Source organism: Rhinolophus ferrumequinum, chromosome 11, assembly GCF_004115265.2.
Source record: "Rhinolophus ferrumequinum isolate MPI-CBG mRhiFer1 chromosome 11, mRhiFer1_v1.p, whole genome shotgun sequence".
Taxonomy (NCBI): Eukaryota; Metazoa; Chordata; class Mammalia; order Chiroptera; family Rhinolophidae; genus Rhinolophus; species Rhinolophus ferrumequinum.
The window spans coordinates 57,449,122-57,471,168 of record NC_046294.1 but is presented as its reverse complement, the minus strand read 5'-3'; the positions used below and the strand labels follow the sequence as shown (position 1 = coordinate 57,471,168).

Below are 22,047 nucleotides of genomic sequence, written 5' to 3'. Positions count from 1 at the left end.
ATGGGTGAACTTGAGGATATATGCTCAAGGAATTAAGCCAGTTGCAGAAGGACAAATATTGCATGATTCCAGTTATATTGCATGAGGTATCTAAAGTAGTGAATTCATAAAAGCAGGAAGTGGAATGGTGGTAGCCAGGGACTAGGAAGAGGGGAAAATAAGGAGTCACTATTCAAAGGGAATAGAATTTTAGTTATGAATTTTAGGTAAAAACGTTCTAGAGATTTGCTGACAACATTGTTTTTAGGGTTAATAATACAGTACACTTAAAAATTTGTTAAGAGGGTAGATCTCATATTAAGTATTTTAAACCACAATTTAAAAAAATATGTTAATGAGATATTTGTTATGAATAATAATGCTCTTTAATTTTTTTTGAACTTTCTAATTTGATTGGTGAGGAGAAGGAGGAGGTGTCCTCTTTCCTTTTTGCTGTCTAATATACTAGTTTAATATGCTGTGAAATCACTATGCCTTTTGGATTATACCATTTTAAGAGGATCAAGGCTTTGGTGGTTTGAGTCTGGGATACTCTCCCTGCTTTACCAGTGACTGGCTTTTGTCTTGGGGAACGACACCCCCGTTTGCACTATCTACAAAGGGAGAACAATTTGAAAACACTGGAGAGAAAATCACAGCTGTCAGGAAGTGCAGCTTTTATGAATGAATATCTTACTAAAATAAACAGAAGCTGTTTCAATTTCTTAGTGTTATAAGACCACTAGCAAATTTCTTCAAAAAATAGGAGTTAATGCACTTACCCCACTTAGCCATACTGAATGTTTCACTTAAATGATACCTTAAGAGCACATTGCTATTTTGTATTTAAATTCAAAATGCTGATTTATTCATTTTGCACTGAGAGGTGGAACACAGATCTAAATAGCTATGTTGATGTAACCACTGAAATACAGTTTTATCTTCTTTCTTACTTGATTTATCTTAATAAACACTAGACACTTACTTTGTGCTTGGTTCAGAGGAGGCAGATGCAAAAGAAATCCCTAGTGGTGATTACTTACAGACTGTTTGAGGAGAATGGCACAAAACAAGTAACAGTGTAATTCGTATTTTAAATACAATCATTGTTAAGTGTTGAAAGAGAAGCACAGGTGCTAAATGAGTGTTTAATGGGATGGCGACATGATCTGTTCTAGAAGGGTGTGGAACAGCGTCCAGGGTATGCTTTCTTGAAAAGGTGATATTGGAGTTCAGCTCTGGGAGGCAGGGAGGGCTCCAGAATTTCTGAATAGAAGAGGCTTTGGGATGGCAATTTGGTGGGAAGGAAGGTCTGGGAGACTTTTTTGAGAACCGTGTCGCATAGTAAGCCCACTCTTCCAGAGTGTATTGCATGTGTTCTTGGGATGGCTTTCGGGAGGCTGTCTCTTGATGCACCTTACAGACCGGGGAGTAGGAATGAATTATGTGAAGGTGTGGAGAGGGGAAGCGAGTGTGTGCAATGACCACAAGGTGGACTAAGTGCAGGTACTCAAGGCCTATGTGGTTGGAGGATAAATCAAGGGGGTGAGGCTGGTGACAGCAGCAGAGGCCAGGTCACACAACTCATGATCACACACCATGCAAGCCACTTGAAAGACTGTGCAGTCTGTGGGGATACAGATCAGATCCCCAGGGAATGAGACTTTTATTGACAGGTACCAAGCAAGGTAGGGCCTGATCATATTTATATTTTAGAAGTTACTCTGGCTACAATGAGAATGAATTGGAGTAAGGATGGATGCCAGAGACCAGTTAGGAAGCTGTTTCCCCAGTTCTACAGAAAAATGATATGCTGGCTTAGACTAGGGTGGTCATCATGGTGATTGAGAGAAATAGACAGATGTGAAAGACATTTACACAGACAAGTATACAGATACTGTAGAGTGTCAGTGACCATGCCAGGGAGTCTGGAAAGGTTCACAGAAATGATCTTGAAGGATGAGAACAAGTTCTTGTAGTAGTGTTGTTCATCACTTAGATTCAATGGGTAAAATATGTCAATTATAAATGATTATTACCTTTTTATTAGCATTCCTTTCAGAATCTCTAAGAAATGACACATAACTTATGTTCTTATTTCTCTCGTAGTGTTACTGTGTTAGAATATAATAAATCGGCATTCCCTGAAAAGCATTTTATACTTTAACTGCACATTAACTCAAATTAATCCCCTCCCCGTCAAGACCCACTGAAATCAAAGTATGTTAGTGAGAATTTGGGACATTTTAAATCTTTTTTTTTTCTTTACTTCCTATTAAATTCTCAGTCTGGGTTAATCTTTATAGCAATTAGTCATATATCCTTTACCACTGTTAATTCCTACCTGTTTTGTCTCCTAAGATTTATGATTAAATGGTTTACATCTCTTAGAAATAATCTTAGAGACTAAAATGCTTTATTCTCAGTTCTCTCTAATTTGAAAGGTGGATGTGCTTGGATCTGGAGATTGCCCAGGCCGAAGGTTATAAGATGTAGAAGAATATTAGTTTGTTAACATTTGTTACACCTGTAGTCTTTGAAGTCACAGGAGTAGACTCTATCCACTTTTGAAATCAAGAGAAATTGTATCTAGTACTTTGTACCATTTTATGATTATTTAACACATTACTTATATCTGCTGAAGTGCTTCTATTACCCAGTCATCCCTTAGCAAGCACTTAGCTCTTCTTTCGTAATTAATATTCTCATTTCCCATATGCAGAAAGTGCCTGAAGGAAGTATTATCTGGGAAAAAAAATCTGCATAATGTTTTAGTGCAGGACAATTTATTTAGTCATTCATCTTTGCTATTTAATTTTTATTAAACAAATCAAGCCAGGATATTCATTTTAAGCTCTTGCCTTAAAACTAGTAGTTGTTCTATGGAGTCAGCGCCAGGTCAAAGAGAGGTCAGTACGATATATCTCATCTAGGCATCGCCTTGTGCACCATCTGCCCCTGTTACATCACAGTGATAACTGGGAGGTGTGCTTGTGCCCCATTAATTCTTGTTTCACCAGAATTTTATGTCATCTTATGGTCATTACAGTTGTCCAATTATAGTTGATCAAATTGAATTATCTTTAATTAGTACGTCTGTCTCATAGTACAATAGGCTAGTTGGACATATTTATCTAAGTGGTCTCTCCTCAGTCTTGGAAAGCCAAATGCCATGTTTGAAAAGAAAAAAAAAAAATGGGGCGAGAGGGTAAAACAGGAGGCTGGAATTATTTCACATGTATTACAGTGAAAGTATAATTTCAATATAGTCTTGCAATACGTTTAAGGAACGTTTGCTATGGTCGTTAAGATCTTTGAAGGAAAGTAGCATTAGTTATGCAAAAGATGGTATTTATTTATTTGTGAAGAAATGACATGCTGAAGTTATTAAAACAGAAATTCTGCTGTCCTTGTGTTGGGAAGAGATAGCCCATTACAAACGGCCCATTCCTAACAGATACGGGTCCCTGGGAAGATTTACAGTATCTTTGAGTAGTGCCCAGCCAGGAAAATTTCCGTCTTATTGCAAGCTGCACAGGCCATTACAAACTGTAATGGATTCATACTGACTTGTCCTGTGCAGATTGATTTTTACACTTGAAAGACAAATGGTTGAGAACAGGGCATGTATTCCTTGAAGATGCCAATGGACCTTTGAGCAATGATGTCTGCCTGAAATACTAGAGGAACATGTATGGTTGGATAAGATTGGAGAGAACCAAACTTATCACTTCCTGACATTCTCATTTGGGGGATACGATATTGCCGTATCACATCAAGTCCTGCTTTATAGCCATGCAACATAGTGACATCAGACAAATATGAAGTTTTCTAGGGCATTACTTGACCCAGAAGTTAATCAGGCATCATCTCTTGTTTTAGCCTAAAAAATAAGAGAGAGAGATGATTTTCTTTCCTTTCCTCCACTGAGTATCACGTGATCTATTTGCCTCAATTTTACTGTTTTTAGGTATTGACCTTGACTCCTTGATTCTCCTTCAGGAAGAAATATCATTAATGCCATTGTTATTTCTGCCTAATAGCTCAAGTCTTCATATTTTTTTCTGCAAGTTTCTTTAACACATCAAAAACAGTCCTGACGCTAACCTTAAAAGATTAGCATCAAAACCAGTCCTGACGCTAACCTTAAAAGATTAGCTTATCTTTCTGGAACATTGCTGAATTAAATATTGTTTTCAAAAAATGTTGGTCAACTCCATTCCTCTACTCTTTCCTTCTATTTGTACAATTTAGCAAAAAATTTATTTATACACTCCAAAAACAACAACAAAAAAGCCCAGAATATTTGTCCTGCTATGTGCTGGGAAGGCCATATGCTAGGTGCTTGAGGGAAAAAAAATGGTCAATAACAGACCAGGGCCTGCCTTTGAACTTATACATATGAATTATAATTCTTTAGCAAAGACATTTTGGATGCCTACCATTCCAGGCAAGGTACAAATATAAACCCCTTGTTGAGAATTTGGAAAAAGGACCCTTTTATGTAGATATACATAAAGAGAGCATCCTGTTTCTTTCATTCAGAATTTTTATATATAACAATGATTTATCCAGCGGGTCTTAGTGTTGAAATGTAGAATATGTTATAATCCTGGCTTTTGAAATAAGAACCTCGCCAATTCAGTCAGAAATGAGGTCTACTCTGCCCCAGCAGCTGATCAATCCACTGAGATGGTGGATCTAATATAATCTGATAGAGGGTAGATAAAATTATTATATGTGGGATTGCATCATCTTTGTTTGGTTCTACATGCATGGCAGCTTCCTGTCCAATCCAATCAAAATTATTTCCTTAGGTATATCTGCTAAGGATAGACATTTTGGCGATGGATAGGAAAAGTTTCAAACAGAATAAAAATTCTAAATGCCTTTCCCTTTACTGAAAATACTACTTATGGATTCTGCAATCAAACTAAAATTGTAAAACGATCATGTCCTCTTTGGAAGGCCATTTCTTTAAATTGGATAGGATTCACTCATTTTTTTGGTGAAAGAATTTGAAATTTCTGTCTTTGGAAACCAAAATACTGGATGGCAGAATTGGAAGTGTCTTTCATTTTAAAGTGCAGACTCTCTCTGTGGTGAATGTATTTGTTGTGGTCAAGTATTTGAAAGGAAATCCTCAGAATAATTTGGGGTAAGGAAAAACACTGTGTTAAAATAAGCCAACCCATCCGTTTTGAACTTTGAACATGGCTTTATTTTGAATCAGAAAGAATTAATAATCATTCGCAGCATAAAGAATCGATGTTTAGATTATAATGTATACTCATGATCTAAAGCAAATCACACTTCCAAATTTTAAAGGACTCTCGCTAGTATCATGCTCTTATCTCAGTGATTCTAAATGAATTGATGATTTTTTAGAGTTCACATTGATGCGGTTATTTAGTTACCTCATGATTTAGTCTGCCTTGGCAGAAGTGCTTCCTGTAAATGTTGGAAATTCCTTGACAGGTTAACTTTGCCATCATTTTAAATTGCTTTTGCTGTATTGTTTCAGCCTAGATTCATCCTTTCTGGAAAGAAGGGTCCCACTAGTCTGATAAGAAGCTTTCTTTCCCGAGGTCTGTATTTTGCGTGGGGATCAGCTAGGAGAGGGAAAAGCCAGAATGCCAAATTGCAGAGAGTATTCTTGACTGTGGGGCTCCATCCAAAAAGGGTTTGTAACACAGTGTACAGTCTTGTAGCCCAGCTGTGTGGAGCATTGATTGCTTCTGCCTAGAGCAGGGATACTGTCAAGTTGCTCTGTGAGTTGAGTCATCTATTGACAAAGAGCTACCAGCCCGCAGATAATGCTGTGCGAGCTGCTCTCGCTGCTCCCACGATGCACTGCTTATAGCAGCTGTCAAAGATACTGAGAGATCCACGGGAGGAAAGAAAAAAAAAAGACTTTTACAACTGCCTGGAAGAAAGGGGTGTGAGGGAGGAGACATTGCTGTGCAGAGCTGACCAAAGGAAAGAGTAGGCATCAGTGCAGTATGAATGCATACCTCACCAAGCAACACAGCTGCAGCCGGGGGTCCGATGGGATGGATGCCGGCAGGAGTGCACCCACACTGATCAGGGATGCCCACTGCGCTTGTGGCTGGCAGAGGAGCACTCAGGGGCTCGGGTACAATTCTCAGACCATGCCCTCCTCAGGACCTGGGGGCCCAGCTTCAAACAGAACCAAGCTGGTCACCTTGTGGGACAGTGTGCGGAAAAGTCCCCACAAGACGAGCGCCAAGGGCAAGGGGACTTGTGGGGAGCACTGTGCCTGCCCACATGGTTGGTTCAGCCCAGCACAGGTGAGCCTTTTCCTTATGACTTTCCCTTGACTTTGGAAAAAACTGAGAGCAAGTTGTGTAAGGTTAGGATGGTTTGGAAACTTTGCCGAGTCCTCCTTGCTGACTGGGGGTGCCTGTTTGGAAAATGGTGGGTCAAGAAAACCTGACATTTTCACAGGTGTTTGTGGGCTCCCACCTCTGGGTGACTTGTGAAGTCCAGGGATGCTGAGCTCGATTTCTTTTAGTAACTTTTCCCCAAGTTCAACTTCTTTAGTCCTCAGATGATTTTACTATTCTGCATCATAGTCTTTTAGCAGCACTTTTGCTACTAATCATGGTTAACTTTTCTATTCTGTCTAGCCTAGGGTTTTTTGTTTGTTTATTTTTATTTTAAGGAAGAGAAAAGAAACTTTAATCAGTTAGTTTCCATCTCTTTAAAGATAAAGGAACATGCATTTCTTCAGTTATGGAAAATAATAATTTGAAGTATGCTATTCTAACTTTATTCTTATAATGCTGTATACCTTTTCAGTAATGAAAAAGAAAATTTGTTTATACTAAGTAATTCATTTTACAAACAAAAGGAACAATTGGGAGCAAGCTACAGGATGATCTCCTAGAATGCATTTCTGAAACAGATGTACGGATTCCCTTAATTTGATTTTTAGCTTATTCTTGCCCCAAACTACTAGCATTTTATCAAAAATTAAATTTGTTCATTTTTTTCAGCTTCCTTACAGACAGGAAAAAAGCTTTCTGTAAATTCTGTAAAGTATAAGTAAAATGCACCTGTGATCACTGTCATAATTACAGAACAATGGTTGTTCTTAAATATGCATTGAAAAGAGGAAAGCTGTGTTTGCAGAAAAAAAAGTATTTCTGAATTTCAATATGCTTTTATCATAATTGAGAAGTGAATATTGATCACGAGTAAAGTGTTATGATCTGAGATGTGTAGAGAATATTCCAATTTTAATATTAGTTTTATAAAAAGTACTTCCAAGAATACCATATATCATTAGATCTCAATGATATAGTTATATACACCTGGCCAAATGTATGGCTTTTGATGAATTATCATCATGGCCCTTTAGCATCGTGATTTCAATCAGGAATGTATTGTCATTTTAGTATTAAACTAGTTCAGCCTGAAATGGAGCCTGATGTTTGGAAACTCAGTTATTTTTTAAAGTTAACATGAATCCCAAACAGAATAAACAGTCTTGATAATTTTGAGGTCTATATATTCTTAACAAATACATGTGTTTAAATGTCTTTATATATATATCTGTATCGATTACATTCTCAAGGCTCACGGAGGCAAAGAAGACAAATTCACATCTAGTTTACGGTTTCTACACAGAGAAAAATAAGCAAACTTACCGTAATTTTACAGTTTTTTTAAATATGTAATAAACTGTCGTTTCATAAGTGATAATTTTCCAAACCCAAATCTCTACTGCTACATCAGAATAACCATGCTCTAAAAATCTTGGTACATTTTTCATCAACCAAGGGAAACTTTTCCCTTCCTTGGTTTTTAACAAAGTCAACCTCCTACTTGCCTTAAATTTATAACCATTTAATAATGCTTTAAAGGATTGAAATAGACTCTCTGCACTGATAATTAAAGATACAGTGACATGTGAGAAGGCAATAAATTGAAGCAGCCACCATCTCCCATTATTCTTTTACATACACATTTTTATACATGCTCTTTTTTTTTTTAAATATGTACTTTATTATTGGCTAGGGATAGCAATGATCCTTAAATAATGGAGCTATAATACCATATATTTTATGATCTTCAATGTTGTGACATTCTTCTGTTACCTGACCCTTTCACTCTTTTACCATCTCAATTCCATAAAGGTGTTAAGCTAGACTGATCAATTTCTCTCTTCATCCCACTCCTATACCCTTTCAAATATATTATAGTGAACAATTTTTAATGAGTCTATATATACACATAGGTTTATGGATTTTAATATGTGTATTTAAATATCTCTATAATACCTAACTACTTGCATTGCATATAACATTTTCATGTATACATAATATATATTTATATAACATAGGTATATATACACACATACATGTACACATAGTTATATATAAATATATATGCATATATACATAAGTATATATGTATATAGATACATACATATATACATGTATACATGCATATACATACACACATATAAAAAGTAAAGTTTAATATTCTTTTTACCTCATCTAGAATGTACTAGCTTTTTCTTACAAAGAATGTTTCATTCCTTCTATATAAATAAAGCATATTTACTTTACCTCTGATAAGTACTCAGAAATGCTGATATATATGCACATATGTGTGTATGCATATATATTCATTTACATATGAATATAAATAGAATATATCTAATATTCCATAGAATATATCTAATTTTTGAAATATGTGTAAGTACAATATACCCATGTAAACTATCACAAAAGCAAGAGGATATAAGTATGTAGGGATATATGTTCATTAAAACTAAGTCTCTTTTGAGAATTTTGTTATATTATTTTTACCCTTTATTTTTCAGTTTTTAAAACTTGATGAAATTTATTGGGGTGACATTGGTTAGTAAAATTATACTGGTTTTAAATGTATTTTTGGCCTTTAAATTAACTAGAGATATTGTGTGAAATACCATAAAACAAAGGATGCAGGTAATGATACTAAACATTAGAATCCTCAGTAGAGCAGAAAGAAGGAAGGTGCATGTTTTAGAATAGCTGAGGGACCACATGTGGGACAGAACATGCCTGAGGGCTGCTAGTCTCTGGAGCTGAGATCCTGCCCTCTGAGGCATTTGCTGTGCTACATGGAAATCGGCAGTATGATTTCCGGCGGCTGCAATAGAAGGCCGTGGTAATGACTTGAGTTCCTCCCAAGTCTCGTTGCCAACCTCCTGTGATTTGGGGTACTGTGTACTATCAAAACTCTGTCATTATGTTGTTCCTCAGCAGGACTGAAAAACAGCTTCTATCCCTTCTCAGATACGTTTTCATTCCATTTGAATATGTGGAATTAATATAACCATAATAATAGGTAAGAAAATGGAAAATGATAGTGTCAGAAGTGAGTTCTAGAATGCACATCAGGAGAGTGTTGGCCTTGGGGGGAAAAAAAAATCTCCATCATCGCTTATATGGCATTTCTCCCCAATGCAGACTGACCTGAGGAGGCCGCACAGAACAGTGGAGACTTAGAGAGCAAAGATCTATGCATTGGTTCTTCATTCATTCAGTCTTCACTTCCTGAGTGCCTACTATGTGCCACTCTGTCTGGTCCTGTGGATATAATAGTAAACAAAGTGGGTCCTACCCCTACCATTGTGCAGCTCATGTCCTTTACTGATATATAATATTTAGCAAATATATCATTATAAACACAGAATCATACCATCATAAATCACCATTTGGAAGTGAAACAACGTTCCATTGGGGTTTACAAATTCCATAGTAAATGTGTATTAGGACACAGAGGGACCACAGAGAAGTGAGAGAGCTAGATTTTTTTTCTTTTATAAAAAAAGATACTGCATCTCTTTAGGCCTATATTTTCTGTTTTCAAAAATGAGAATGAAAATAGTACCTAACTCGTATGACTGTGGTGAGGAATGATTAACACAATACATGTAAAGTACTTAGCACAGTACTTACATGTAGTAGAGTCTCAATAAATATTTGTGGAATGAATGAATGAATGAATGAATGAATCCACAAAAAGTTGGCTAAATATTAATCTATTCCTTAATTCATTATATCTAATTTTCTGGGACGAGAAGAGAGGTGAGTCAGTGACGACTTCATACACATAGTGATACTTGGGCTGAAATGCATTGAATCTTGAAAAATATTGTGTCTATCATGTGGGCAAAGAGAAATATGCTTTGGGGCAACAACAACAAAAACAGAAACACTTGTAACACCCTATCTGTGTGGAAGTGCTCGTGGTTCTCTGGGCCCATGGAGAGGTGAGTGGGGATTGGTCACAGAGATTCTTGATGCGGACTCTGTCGAGTCAGCAGCGTGGAGTCACCCCAGGATCTGAGTGCCTGCTCTGCCACTGACTGCGTGCTAGGCTTCATGGTCAGTTAACCCTTGTGGGCCTCAGTTTCTCTGTTTCTAAGAAAACCTGTTTTCCCTAAATGAACCTCCCTATCTCTGCCGACACTAGTATTCAGTGACCCTGGCAGCTGACATCCATTAATTAATGGGAAGCACTTTGGAAAGGATGTATGCTTTAGAGCTAGATAATTCTACGTTTGAGCTTGCTAGCCTTATGTGACCTCACTGGCTTAACCTCTTGAAGACTCATTTGTCACTTCCGTAAAACTCAGGATGATAAAATTACGTTGTAGGAAAAGATAATAAGAACTGAAAATATCCTCCTTAAAGGGTCCAGCATGGCACTGAGAACACAGGAGTTTTTCAGTGAAAGAAAAGGTATTGATGATTACTAGTAATATCCAAATTTGTTGTTTAACCCGAAAAACATGTTGTCCATCAAATTAATGATCATCACTGTAGAACTTCTAGTTTGTCCACAGAGTTTTCTGATGTCTTACTTATAATGGTGAAGGTCAGGCGAGGCTACTGTCCAGAAACATTTGGCACAGTACCACATGATGATAAGGTGACATTTTGTCCTTCAGGGTTCTCAGAGATTTACAACAGTGCACACTGAAAAAAAAAATTATATTGATGAAGTAGCATTCCCATAAGCTTGTGCTCGGAGGTAGGAAATGTTAGAAGATTTCCTCAGTAATATTCTGCTACAACAACTGCATTTGAAGTATTTAGCCAAACTCTGTAAATCATCCCTAACAGTACCTTTGCAGCAACTCCAGAAAACAGTTTGCAGCAACTTGAGTGCAGAGGACTTTTTTGTCCAAGAAGGAGGGTTGCTCTAGGCTGAAATCTCAGGCTCAGCTTATGCTCAGCCAGAAAGATCTGACAGCTTGTTTTAATTCTGTGGCAGCTTCTACTGATTCCTTCAATACAGAGAGCCCCTTACCAAGGACGAATAAGACTTTTTATTCTCTGGCAAACTCCAGCAGCCCCACCCCCACCCCCCCACCCCCACTTGCCGGTAAGGAAAATCGAAAAGAGGAATTCAAGTTCACAAAAGGAATTCAAGTTCTAAGCATTCTGTGGGCAGACCTGAAGCCACTTGGTCAACATTCCTGGCACCCCTGCTTCTGGACACTGACATCAGCACAGCATTCTCTCTAGAGCTGGACAAAGAGCAACACAGTGCAGAGAGTGGGACAGAAAAGAGCATAGATAAAAATACTTGTTGAATACTTGAAAGAACCACAATGTGTGAAGCACTGTGCTAGAGCCTTTATAGGAGTCATTTCTTTGAATTCTCCCAATAACACTAAAAGAATGGTATTATGATACCCATTTTACAGATCTGGAAATTGAGGTTAAGAGTAACTTGCTCATGATGGCACAGCTGATGATGGCAGAACTAGCTTCAAGTGTAGGTCTATCTGACCTCTCTTAAGCGTTCCACCACATCTTGCAGAAAAGCCTGTTTGAGGTAATCTGGGAGCTAGAATACCCCCAGAGACTTTTTTCATTCTCTAATTTATCAGGAAATTTCCTTAAGGGATTGGATGTTTTACATGGTTGGGAGGATTGGCACCCCTGAGAAGAATCCTAGATTTCCCCATTCTACTTCATTTTCTGGTCTCAGGAATCTTGAGTTGGTTGGGCCCCTAAAGAGCCCTTTCCTTTCTGATCACCGTCAAGAATTGTGCTGAGCTGAAGCAGTCAGAGTTGATCCCACAGCACTGACACCAGAATAAGATACTTGCTTTTAGGAATACGTCATAATCTGTCGTTCTTTGCAAATTGGATTGAACCTTTCGAAATTGGTGATAAGGAATTGGGAACCATGTGCTGTACACTTAATCTAAATGTCTTTATTAGGGTGGTGCAAAAGTAATTGCGGTTTTTGCAATTATTTTTAACCTTTTAAACTGCAATTCCCTTTGTACCAACCTAATACAAACTAGAAGTGCTTATAGACATTGTCTTTGAAGTCAAAGAGCATCATTTTGCAGAATGTTTGTGAATCTCATACACCTATCAAATATCCCTCTTTAATATGATCATCTCCATTGTCTGTCCTCTTCCTTTGTCTGATACTGTTTTATCTGTTACAAATGGAGCCTCACCTGATTTTATTCTCCTCTATTCTCTACTATAGTCGATTCTTTTAATTTCCCAAAGGCATATAATGTTTTATAATTACGTCAGAGCTGGATGGGAATTTAGAGGTCAGCTAGTATAATTTCCAAAGGAGAATTGGATGTCTAGAAGAGTTAAAAGACTGGCTCAAGGTCATTCAGTTTGTGCCAGAATTGGTCAATGTCTTTGAGCTCAGAATTGAGGTGTTGTATTTTTTTCTGTTTTGAGTTGCCTCTTCTTCTCTTAGAACTTATGTGCTCATCTTCATGAAGCGTAATTATTGACGGAAAATTATTAAGCATGCAATTTGTTGATAAAGCAGTGTTGGGTATTATACAAAAAGTTACGTAAACCTAATTTCTATTATCTCATAATTCAAACCAACAGTCCCCAAGCTGATAAGAAGAGAGAAGAACTTCTAGAAATTATGCATAGAAGTATTTATTTGTGGCTAATGATTGGGGGGTGACACTGGCATTTACGGGAGGGGGTACAGGCACGCTAAATGCACTATAAATGCAGAGCAGTCTTACACAATTTTTTGCATTCCACTGGGTGCCTATGAAGATTTTAAGTTTATGATTTTCTAAGACTTCAAAATCTAATTCAGTTTTACAAACAAATACCAAGTATTTTCTGAAAGGATTTAATAATTATGAAACATTCTAAGAATGAAGCTCCTGTGTAAATCAAGGAATCGTTATACTTTGTTCTGTAAGAAATCTTATCAGTAGTTGAGTCCCATTTTTAAAAATCCCATCCATACAGCAATGCTGCTGCTTCTGGTAGTTGTGTCAGTGATACACCTTTCCTGTATCAGTCTACATTTGTAAATGTGACCTGTAGATATGTAATTGAAGAGACTTCAGGCTCCTTTGAATAGACATAGAACCAAAGATTGTAAATTGGGTTGAAATACATGAAATATAAGGATTGCACCAAATTTCATTAATAAGTTTGTTTTAGATAGATTTCATTTGATTGCCATATTATAGATTGATTTTTAAAATATTTTATCACACAATAAGAAATCTATTTTGTAAAAATTATTTGAAGTTACTTGTTTTCGAGTTTTCCTGTTGTTTCCAATATTACTCTGATATTGTCCCAAAACTCATCTGTACTCAATTTCCCCATCAGCTCTAAGATAGCTGTTCTTTTCCCCCCATTTCCTATTTTTTTTTAAATGTGAAGATAGAGTTACAAGGTCTTTTGAACTAAAAATTAAATGTATACCTTTATATGGGGGGAATTCCAAACAGAGGTAAAGAGATAGACATAGATATGATACATGAGATGATAGATAGATACATAGATAGATACATAGATAGATACATAGATAGATACATAGATAGATAGAAAGAAAGATAGGTAGATAGATAGATACCCTGTTTCCCCAAAAATAAGACCTAGCCGGACAATCAACTCTAATGTGACTTTTGGAGCAAAAATTAATATAAGACCCACTCTTATTTTATTATAATATCAAACCGGGTATTATCTAACATAATATAAAACTGGGTCTTATTTTAATTTTTGCTCCAAAAGATGCATTAGAGCTGATTGTCTGGCTAGGTCTGATTTTTGGGGAAACACGGTAGATAGGTAGGTAGGTAGGTAGGTAGGTAGGTAGGTAGGTAGGTAGATCGATAGATAGATAGATAGATAGATAGATAGATAGATAGATAGATAGATAGATAGATAGATAGATAAACTTCTTCACTGGCCAGCCCTATCTAAAATGGGGAAATATTTTGACACAAAACTTATAAGGGCCAGTTTATTTACAAAAATATGACATTTTTACTTTATTTACTTTTTTACTTTAAGTCTCAACCATCTTGCTAGGTTATATGTATTTCAACTAGTTATTTTCTTTGATCTTTAATCATATACAAATGATCTGTTATTAGTTCTTCCAACATTAATTTTCAATCTAGGGTCTATCGATATGTCTGTTCTTTCACTTTTCCTCTGATTCTTGTAAGAAAATGGTATGTGGTCTCTTCCACTTAAATCTAAATGTATTCATTATAATTATATGTAAACATTTGACTACTTCATTAAATTGTTTAGTATTGTTGTGCTCACAGATTGCCATATTGAAAACATTATTTTAATATAAAGTAATTTATTTGCAGTTCTTCTTTTACTTCAGTTTAGACATTATATAAAAAAAAATATGTGTAGGCATTTGTCTCATCTATGAATTTCATTTCAGACGGAGAAAGGAGGGTATTACAAAATATTTATTATAAAATGGAAAGGTTGGGTCTGATAGAATTGAGAATGACTGGTGTAGATATTTGATACTGTGATGTGTACTTTTATGTGTTTATGTTTAGTTTGCCTTCCAAGTAGACCAGGAGTCAGCAAAGTATAACATGTGGGGCAGATCCAACCTGCTGTCTGTTTTTGTGTAGCCTATGAGCTAGGAATGATTTTTTATATTTTTTAAAAATATTTTTAATAGTTGAAGAAAATAAAAAGAAGAATATTCATGACATTTGAAAATCGTATGGAATGGCAATTATACTATCTATATATATAAAGTTGTATTAGAACACAGCCACACTCGTTTGTTTACAAATTATCTGTGGCTACTTTTGTGCTGCAATGACAAAGTTGAGTAGTTGCAATAGAGACTGTAGGGCCAGAAAGTTCTAAAGTATTTACTGTTTGGCCCTTTATAGAAAAAGTTTGCCAACCTGTGCACTAGACTATCAGCTTTCCATTTCCTTTTTGATAGAATGTCCCATTCTACTTAACAAAGCCTATCCATTTTTTTTAAAGACCTGGTTCAAGCACATCCTCCTCTTCAATCCTTCCCAGTCCATTTTAGCTCACAAAACCTCTACTTAACATGATGTCCTGCACAATTAGCATATTACCTTGTATTCTAGTTAGTTGTTTCCTTCTCAGTCTCCTTCTCATAGGCCCATCACGGAACCTAACTCACAGTAGCCATCTGTGCGATCAACATTTTGTGACAATTCTTATAGTATTATAAAGTTGTATATTTGGACCCAGACTTGTCAGCTGCATCTGTAGCTGTGGAGAGGAGAGACTGTGTTTTCTACATCTTTATGTTTTTCTGCTTCACAAAGATGAATTTCATTGGAGCACAACCTGTTTACTTACCCTTGTTTTCCCCATACCTAGCATGTAGCAAGAGGTCAGTAAGTTGTTCTTGATTTCGGAATGAATATTAGCACAGGGCCTTGTATATAAAGGTACTTAATCAGTTTTGGATTTGATTTATAATAATTATTATTATTACAAATTATGCAAGTGCCCAAAGATCAAGAGTGACATCGTCTATCCTTACAGTGCTGTATTTAATAACAAACAGATTGTAACAAAAGTAGTTAATGTAGATTTATCACTTTGTTTATTTGTTTTGTTTTTAGTTTTACTCAGATTCTTCTGCTATTCTGTGGTGCTGTTAAAAATATTGGAATCACTGTTTAGAAATTAGGTTCTCCGTTCAAGGGGTCCATGCTGCTCAATGATGAAAGATATGGTACTGCACCTTGAGAAGTCAACCAGAAAAACAGTCTGATTCTACACAGTTTCTTTGTCTACTTTAGGAGTCACTTGTTCTCTAGAAGGCTGAAATAATGTCGTGAAATATTATTTTATGATTAGTTTCTGTACAATCTATTGTAGACTGCATGATCTTTTTTCTCCATCATTTTCAGTAGTTGACACCACCACATTAAAAAGCCGTAATTGAACACATTTACACTATATTCTGAAAGGCTGTGCTATTAGTGATCAACACTGATTGTTACAGTTTTTCAGTAAGTACTTTTTTCTTTAAAAAAATTCATTAAATTTAAGATGATATTAATAAATCCTAGATTTATATTACATTTTGGAATAATTAGCAAATATATCTGCTTTGACAGACTGGGAAGATAATATTACAAAATATTTTTTGATTCTTTCTATACACTGATCATTTATTTCTATGATCTATTTTATTCATTCTGTAGCACGCATATTATTGCACTTAATTGCAATGTTTTAATTTTTTCTTTTACTTTATTTTTTAGAGCAGTTTTAGGTTCACAGCAAAATTAAGAGAAAGATGCTTGCAATATATTTTGTTTTGTTCTCTATTTCCAACTTCAGGGATTTTTTTTAAATAAAAATAAATGAATAGTCATAAATCCTTAGTTTAAAGGTGAGTGTTTATGCTACTTTTAAAAAATAATTCTATTATTTGGTTTTGATGTAGAAAAATACAAGTTTATGGTAAAAGTGTTATAAGCTAATGATATGTCTGGAAAATTCAGAACACCTGTAATTCCATGTGGAGGTAACCACAGTTAATATTTTTATATCTTTTCAGTTTTTAAATTGTTTCCACATATGTATCTTCAGAAAACAAAGAAAAAATATATATGTGTAATATTTTATATTAACACATGTTCACAGAGGTACCTAAATATAAACTATTGTTTATATGTGTTTGTTAGTGAGAAGTTAAGAATATAAAACTGTATTGCTTTTTAAAATTAACATCATATTGTGAACATTTTCCTGTTAGTAAAATACTTTTCTTGTTGATATAATTTTAATGAGTGCCAAATATTCCTGTTTTTACCAAATCTCATTGTTGGACACTTAAGTTATCTTTTTATTATTATTATTAGCTTAAATAACACTGAAATAAGCATTAGTATACATGAACTTTTGACTAATATTTCTCATGAAATTATATTTTCAGGAAAGGAATCACTGTGAAAAGAACATACATTTTTAAGGCTTATAACATTTATCTAGTTATTCAGTCAATTTTATTCAACAGTTAATAATTGAACACTTCCCACATGCCAAAATATTGTGTTACTTAATGGGGATAAAATGGAAAACAAAAGATATTGATTCTTGCCCCGTACATCTTAGAGTTAATTGCAAAATTGCCTCTAAGAGGACTTTACAAATTTATAATCCTACCATTCTAGGATTGTATATACATTTCTTTTCTCCTGTACTCAATGATGGCTTTATCTAGTAAATAGAAATTTCATAAATCTAATAAGCTAAATTGCATTCCACTGATATTTTAATTTGTTAATGAAGATGGATGCTGTATTTTGCCTTGTATGATGCACACCCATGTTTTTGGCCCCAACTTTCAGGGAAAAAAATCTTTCATTTTAATTTTTTAATTCAAATTTTTATTTGTTTACATTTAGGTATTTGTTTTTTGTATTATAAAGGAATTTTATTACATTGGTGCAAAAGTAATTGTGGTTTAAAAGATTAAAAATAATCACAAAATGCAATTGCTTTTGCACCAACCTAATATTATTTATTTTTTAACATATTATGGTCAAGAAATTTTATGTAACAAATAATTACAAAGCACAAGAACAGATACAAGGTACTAGAAATTGAATGTACCGGTAACAGATTTATGATATTTAGGCATCATGGAAGGCCAAGAACTCTTCCTCGTTGCAAGTTTGTCTTAAGTTCAACAAAACCGATTTTCATATTCCAGGGTATTATTTTGCATATGGATATGGTTATTGATTTCTAGAGTCACACTTTTAACTCATAAGCATAAGTAAAAGAATTAAAAACATGTATATAGGTACAAAATCAGTACTACCCATGTATAATGCACACCCTTATTTTTCCCTCACAAATTTGGGCAATGAAGTGTGCATTGTACACGGCAAAATACAGTTCCTTTCATGTGATTGTAATCAATTTTAATACTATTTATGGCATCATTTATCGTACCTGGCATAATAATAGTATAATAATAATAATACGCAGTAGGCAATTTAATACTTAGTTTGTTGAATGGAAAATCATAGGAAGGAAGGAAGGAAGGGAAAAAATATACAAATAGGTGCATAGTTCCTGTTTAAAAGTCCCGGTGAAAGAAATTTTCACCTGTGGTATTTAGCAGGGTAGTTCTTACCCATCTTCATAAGTGATCTGTGTGTCTGTCTCTCCTGTCACTGTAACTCCTTTCCTTGTGTCTATTCTCTGGAAGGAAAAGAGCTGAATGCTCTTCTTTTTACACTGACGTAGGTGAGCAAGATTGAATTGAGTGACAGATGAAAAAGTAATTAGTACAAAAGACAGAATTAGATAGGCTGTCTGGCTGTGTCAATAGAGAGTTTGCTGAGGAGTGCGATATGGGCATTAAATTGACAGTAAGGGAGCTTACAGTGGAAAAGTAATCTAACTGATCCAGTGGGGAAGGGAAATATTCTGGAAATCTTGGCTATTTTATAGTATGTTTGCTTATACATGGATAAAAATTTCATGAATTTTTTTTTATATAGACATACTCAACAATGAATTTAGGTACACATGTCTTAAAATGCAGGCAGTCTGTCCATAAATGTCACAACCATAATATCTTAGAAGGATTGTATGAAATTTTATCCCTTAAAAACACTATTATTACAGTACCTATGCCAATATTTAGAATTAAACATATATATGCAACAACTCTATGGACTCCTCTTCTGAAAGCTGGACAAGCTCTGGCTGTTCTAAAAAAAAAAAAAATGAAGCCGATCTATAATGTGAGAGTGGCTTTGTTTTTAATATAGGAGAAAACATAATTTTCAAAGGACTGAATAGAAAGTTTACAGGTTTAGAATTGTAAGCAGACTGAGGACGAAAACTCTTGAGTTTATGAAACAGCCCAGTATAATTCTGAGTTTCTTGTAGGCTGATAATCATTATTGTTTTAATAGTTGAATAAAAATCAGATGGATAAAAATTGACATTATAATTCCCATCCTTTTTTGTGCAGTTTACTCAGAGCCTTCTGCCTATTTTTCACTATTCTTTCTCTTTCCTATCCTACACTCCTCTCAAACCTGTTTTATAATTCACTCAGTTTACCATGCCAGAAAATCAAGAAGTCATCATCAGCTCAATCACCTTTCTACTCTCAAGGCCCTCACTAGCAAAATGATGACTAACTGATATAGAGTTATATCTCAGGGTGTCTCAAATATTTTCCATTTTGTACATTCTTGGTGCTTGAGTGGAGATGTGCATTATCGTTCATATACGTTATTTGCAATAACACGTGGCCGCCCAATTGCCTTCCATCCAATCTAAGTGTTTTTGTTGCCAAATTTATCTTAGCGTTCAGTTCTGTTTGTGTCACTCACTCACTGATGTAAATGAATTAATAACCCCAAATCATTTAAAGCAGTGCTTCACTTTAAGTGTAATCTGACTTAGGGAGAAGGCGAGTATGTCTGGAAATGTTAATGGGTGGTCTATGTTGGATTACACATATTAAGCAGTTGTTTATTTTTTATTATAGAATTTTTCAAAGCCCTTGGTATTTTATGTCTCCCAAAGGCAGGTGAAATATGTGGAGCATTTCTTAAATGTATGCGATGATGAAGTCCCTTTTTCATGGATATTTACCAGTATCTTATGAAACATACTCGTAAATTGCCAAACACTAATTTACAAGGTAAAACTTGATTTCCTAGCAGAACATTCAAAGTTGTCTTCCATTTGGCCCCAACCTGCATTTCCAAACCCATCTTCAGCCACTCTTATTATACTCTAGTCACACCCAAACACTCATTGTTCCTCTGATTTCCTGAAGCCACGATGTAGTCTTTTGCCAAATCTTTTTATTTCTTTAAGTCTTCCTCTCTATACAATGACTCTCCTTGTTCCTATGTTTGATGAAATTATATGCATCATTCAAGGATCGTCTCAAATGTTGTCTTCTTTAAGCTTTCCTTTCTCTGTGCTCCCACAGAGTGTTGTACATGTACCTACTTTTCACTTAGCATTGTGATTGCTTATTTGTCTGCTTTTCCCACCATATTGGGAGCTTTGTGAGAACACAAACCATGCCTTATTTATTGCTCTATCTTTACTGTTTGGATAGTGTGACATATTGATAGACTGGTATCTTTACAAGTTGGTAGGGAGAGAATAGTGTTGTGTTAAGCGAGGCATGCTGAAAAGGTGCTTCTTTAGAAAATACTGTGATTAGGTACCTGAATGCCACATTTGGTCCCTTTGAAAGCCCCGATAATCTTTCTGATTAGTATCCAGAGGGAATAGGGACCAGGAAAATGACTCAGACTGAAACAAATGTACATTAAGTCACATTATGTAAAAATCATTTATTTCAGTGTAAAATATAATTGTCAGATGAACTGAAACACCCACATTCATAAAATTTGTTTACTCCCAAGGATTTATTGATCATCTATTGTATATCAAACCTTGTTCTAGAAACGGAAAATATAGCAATAAAAACAATAGGCAAGATTTGAAGCGTACATTCTAGTTGAGAAATTCATAAAATTGATAAGTAAACAAATAAAAAGGATTACTTCAGATGGTGACATACTATTAAAAAATAAACTAGGACAGTGTGACATGGAGTTTGTTGGAAGGGGGACTCTTTTGGGTAAGACAATAAAGTAAGGGAAGACCTTAAGAAGGAAACAATTAGTTGATGTTTGAAGGATGGAAGGTGAAAAGGGGAAACCTTATGACAATCTTTAGGTTCTGTCACAAATAAAAGAATAGCATGTTCAAGGGTAAGAACAAGTTTGATATGTTCCTACAACAAGAGGGCTCATGTGGAAGACAGAGTGTGGGGGCAGGAAGAAGGGCAGGAATGGAGGTTGGGAAATTAGGTAAGGCCAGGCCGTGTAGACTTTGGAGACCATGGAAATGAGTCTGAATTTAAGTCAAAGTTTAAAAAGAAGGCACTGATTTTTTTTTTAATTAAGGACATGGCATGATCTAATGTTCATAGTGAGAATAAGCCATGGGGAGGCAATAATGTAAGGAGGGAAATGCATTAGAATGCTACATATCAGTACTTCCGAAGGTGTGATAATGATGGCTGGACTCACGTGGCAGCAACGGTGATGGAGATCCTCCTGTATGCACTGAAGATGTATTTTGGATATAAAGCAAAAAAATGAATTAAACAGTGTAGGTTTCTTTGTGGCAGAATATGACAAAATTAGGCAGGTAAGAAAAACAAAAGAAGTCAAGGGTAACTTCCAGGTATTATACTTCTCTTCTTAGAGTCAGAACATATTCAGAATTTGTTAATTATTTGAACCCAAATGTTCTTTCCACCTAGTAAGTTCCTAGATGGGTAAAAAACAAAACAAAAAACAAACTTCTTTTTTCCCTTTTTCTTTTCTTCCCTTCTTGACCCCTAAATCCTCCCAAACTTCTGATTGATACCATTTTTCTTTAGTCCTGCTGGCTGTGTTCTTTCATTCCTTTAAGGTCATCTTGCGTGGCTGAGTTTGGATCTTATAAGGGTAATCATAATTTACCTCATTTTTAACTTGGAAATTGGGAGAGTATCTTAATAAAGCCCCCAGGTGTTGACCACAAGGCAATAGATCATGGCCCACCAAATATCTGATGTTGACCTCCCCCTTCCTCTTCAACACTCCAATACTTTAATGAGAAAGATATTTTTCATATCTCATTTAAATACATTGGATGACAAATATCCTTGATCCAGAAAAGTCTCTAGATAAAGAGAGTTTGGGTA

The 22,047-nt window shown here is 35.4% G+C and overlaps 1 protein-coding gene across 18 annotated transcripts in view; it reads left to right on the top strand.

Moving 5' to 3' along the window:
• DLG2 (discs large MAGUK scaffold protein 2) overlaps window positions 1-22,047 on the top strand; it is a 1,874,701-nt gene that overhangs the window by 1,123,030 nt on the left and 729,624 nt on the right. For 2 of the 18 annotated variants that reach the window (XM_033121672.1, XM_033121663.1), the window contains exon 1: window positions 5,759-6,290. The exons of 14 other annotated variants lie outside the window; for them this stretch is intronic. In XM_033121672.1, coding sequence (XP_032977563.1) covers window positions 5,982-6,290 — 309 coding nt within the window. In that variant the 5' untranslated portion in view covers window positions 5,759-5,981. Of the gene's footprint in view, window positions 1-5,758; window positions 6,291-22,047 lie in introns of those variants that run through there. 2 more of the 18 variants (XM_033121675.1, XM_033121668.1) reach the window with 1 other exon arrangement.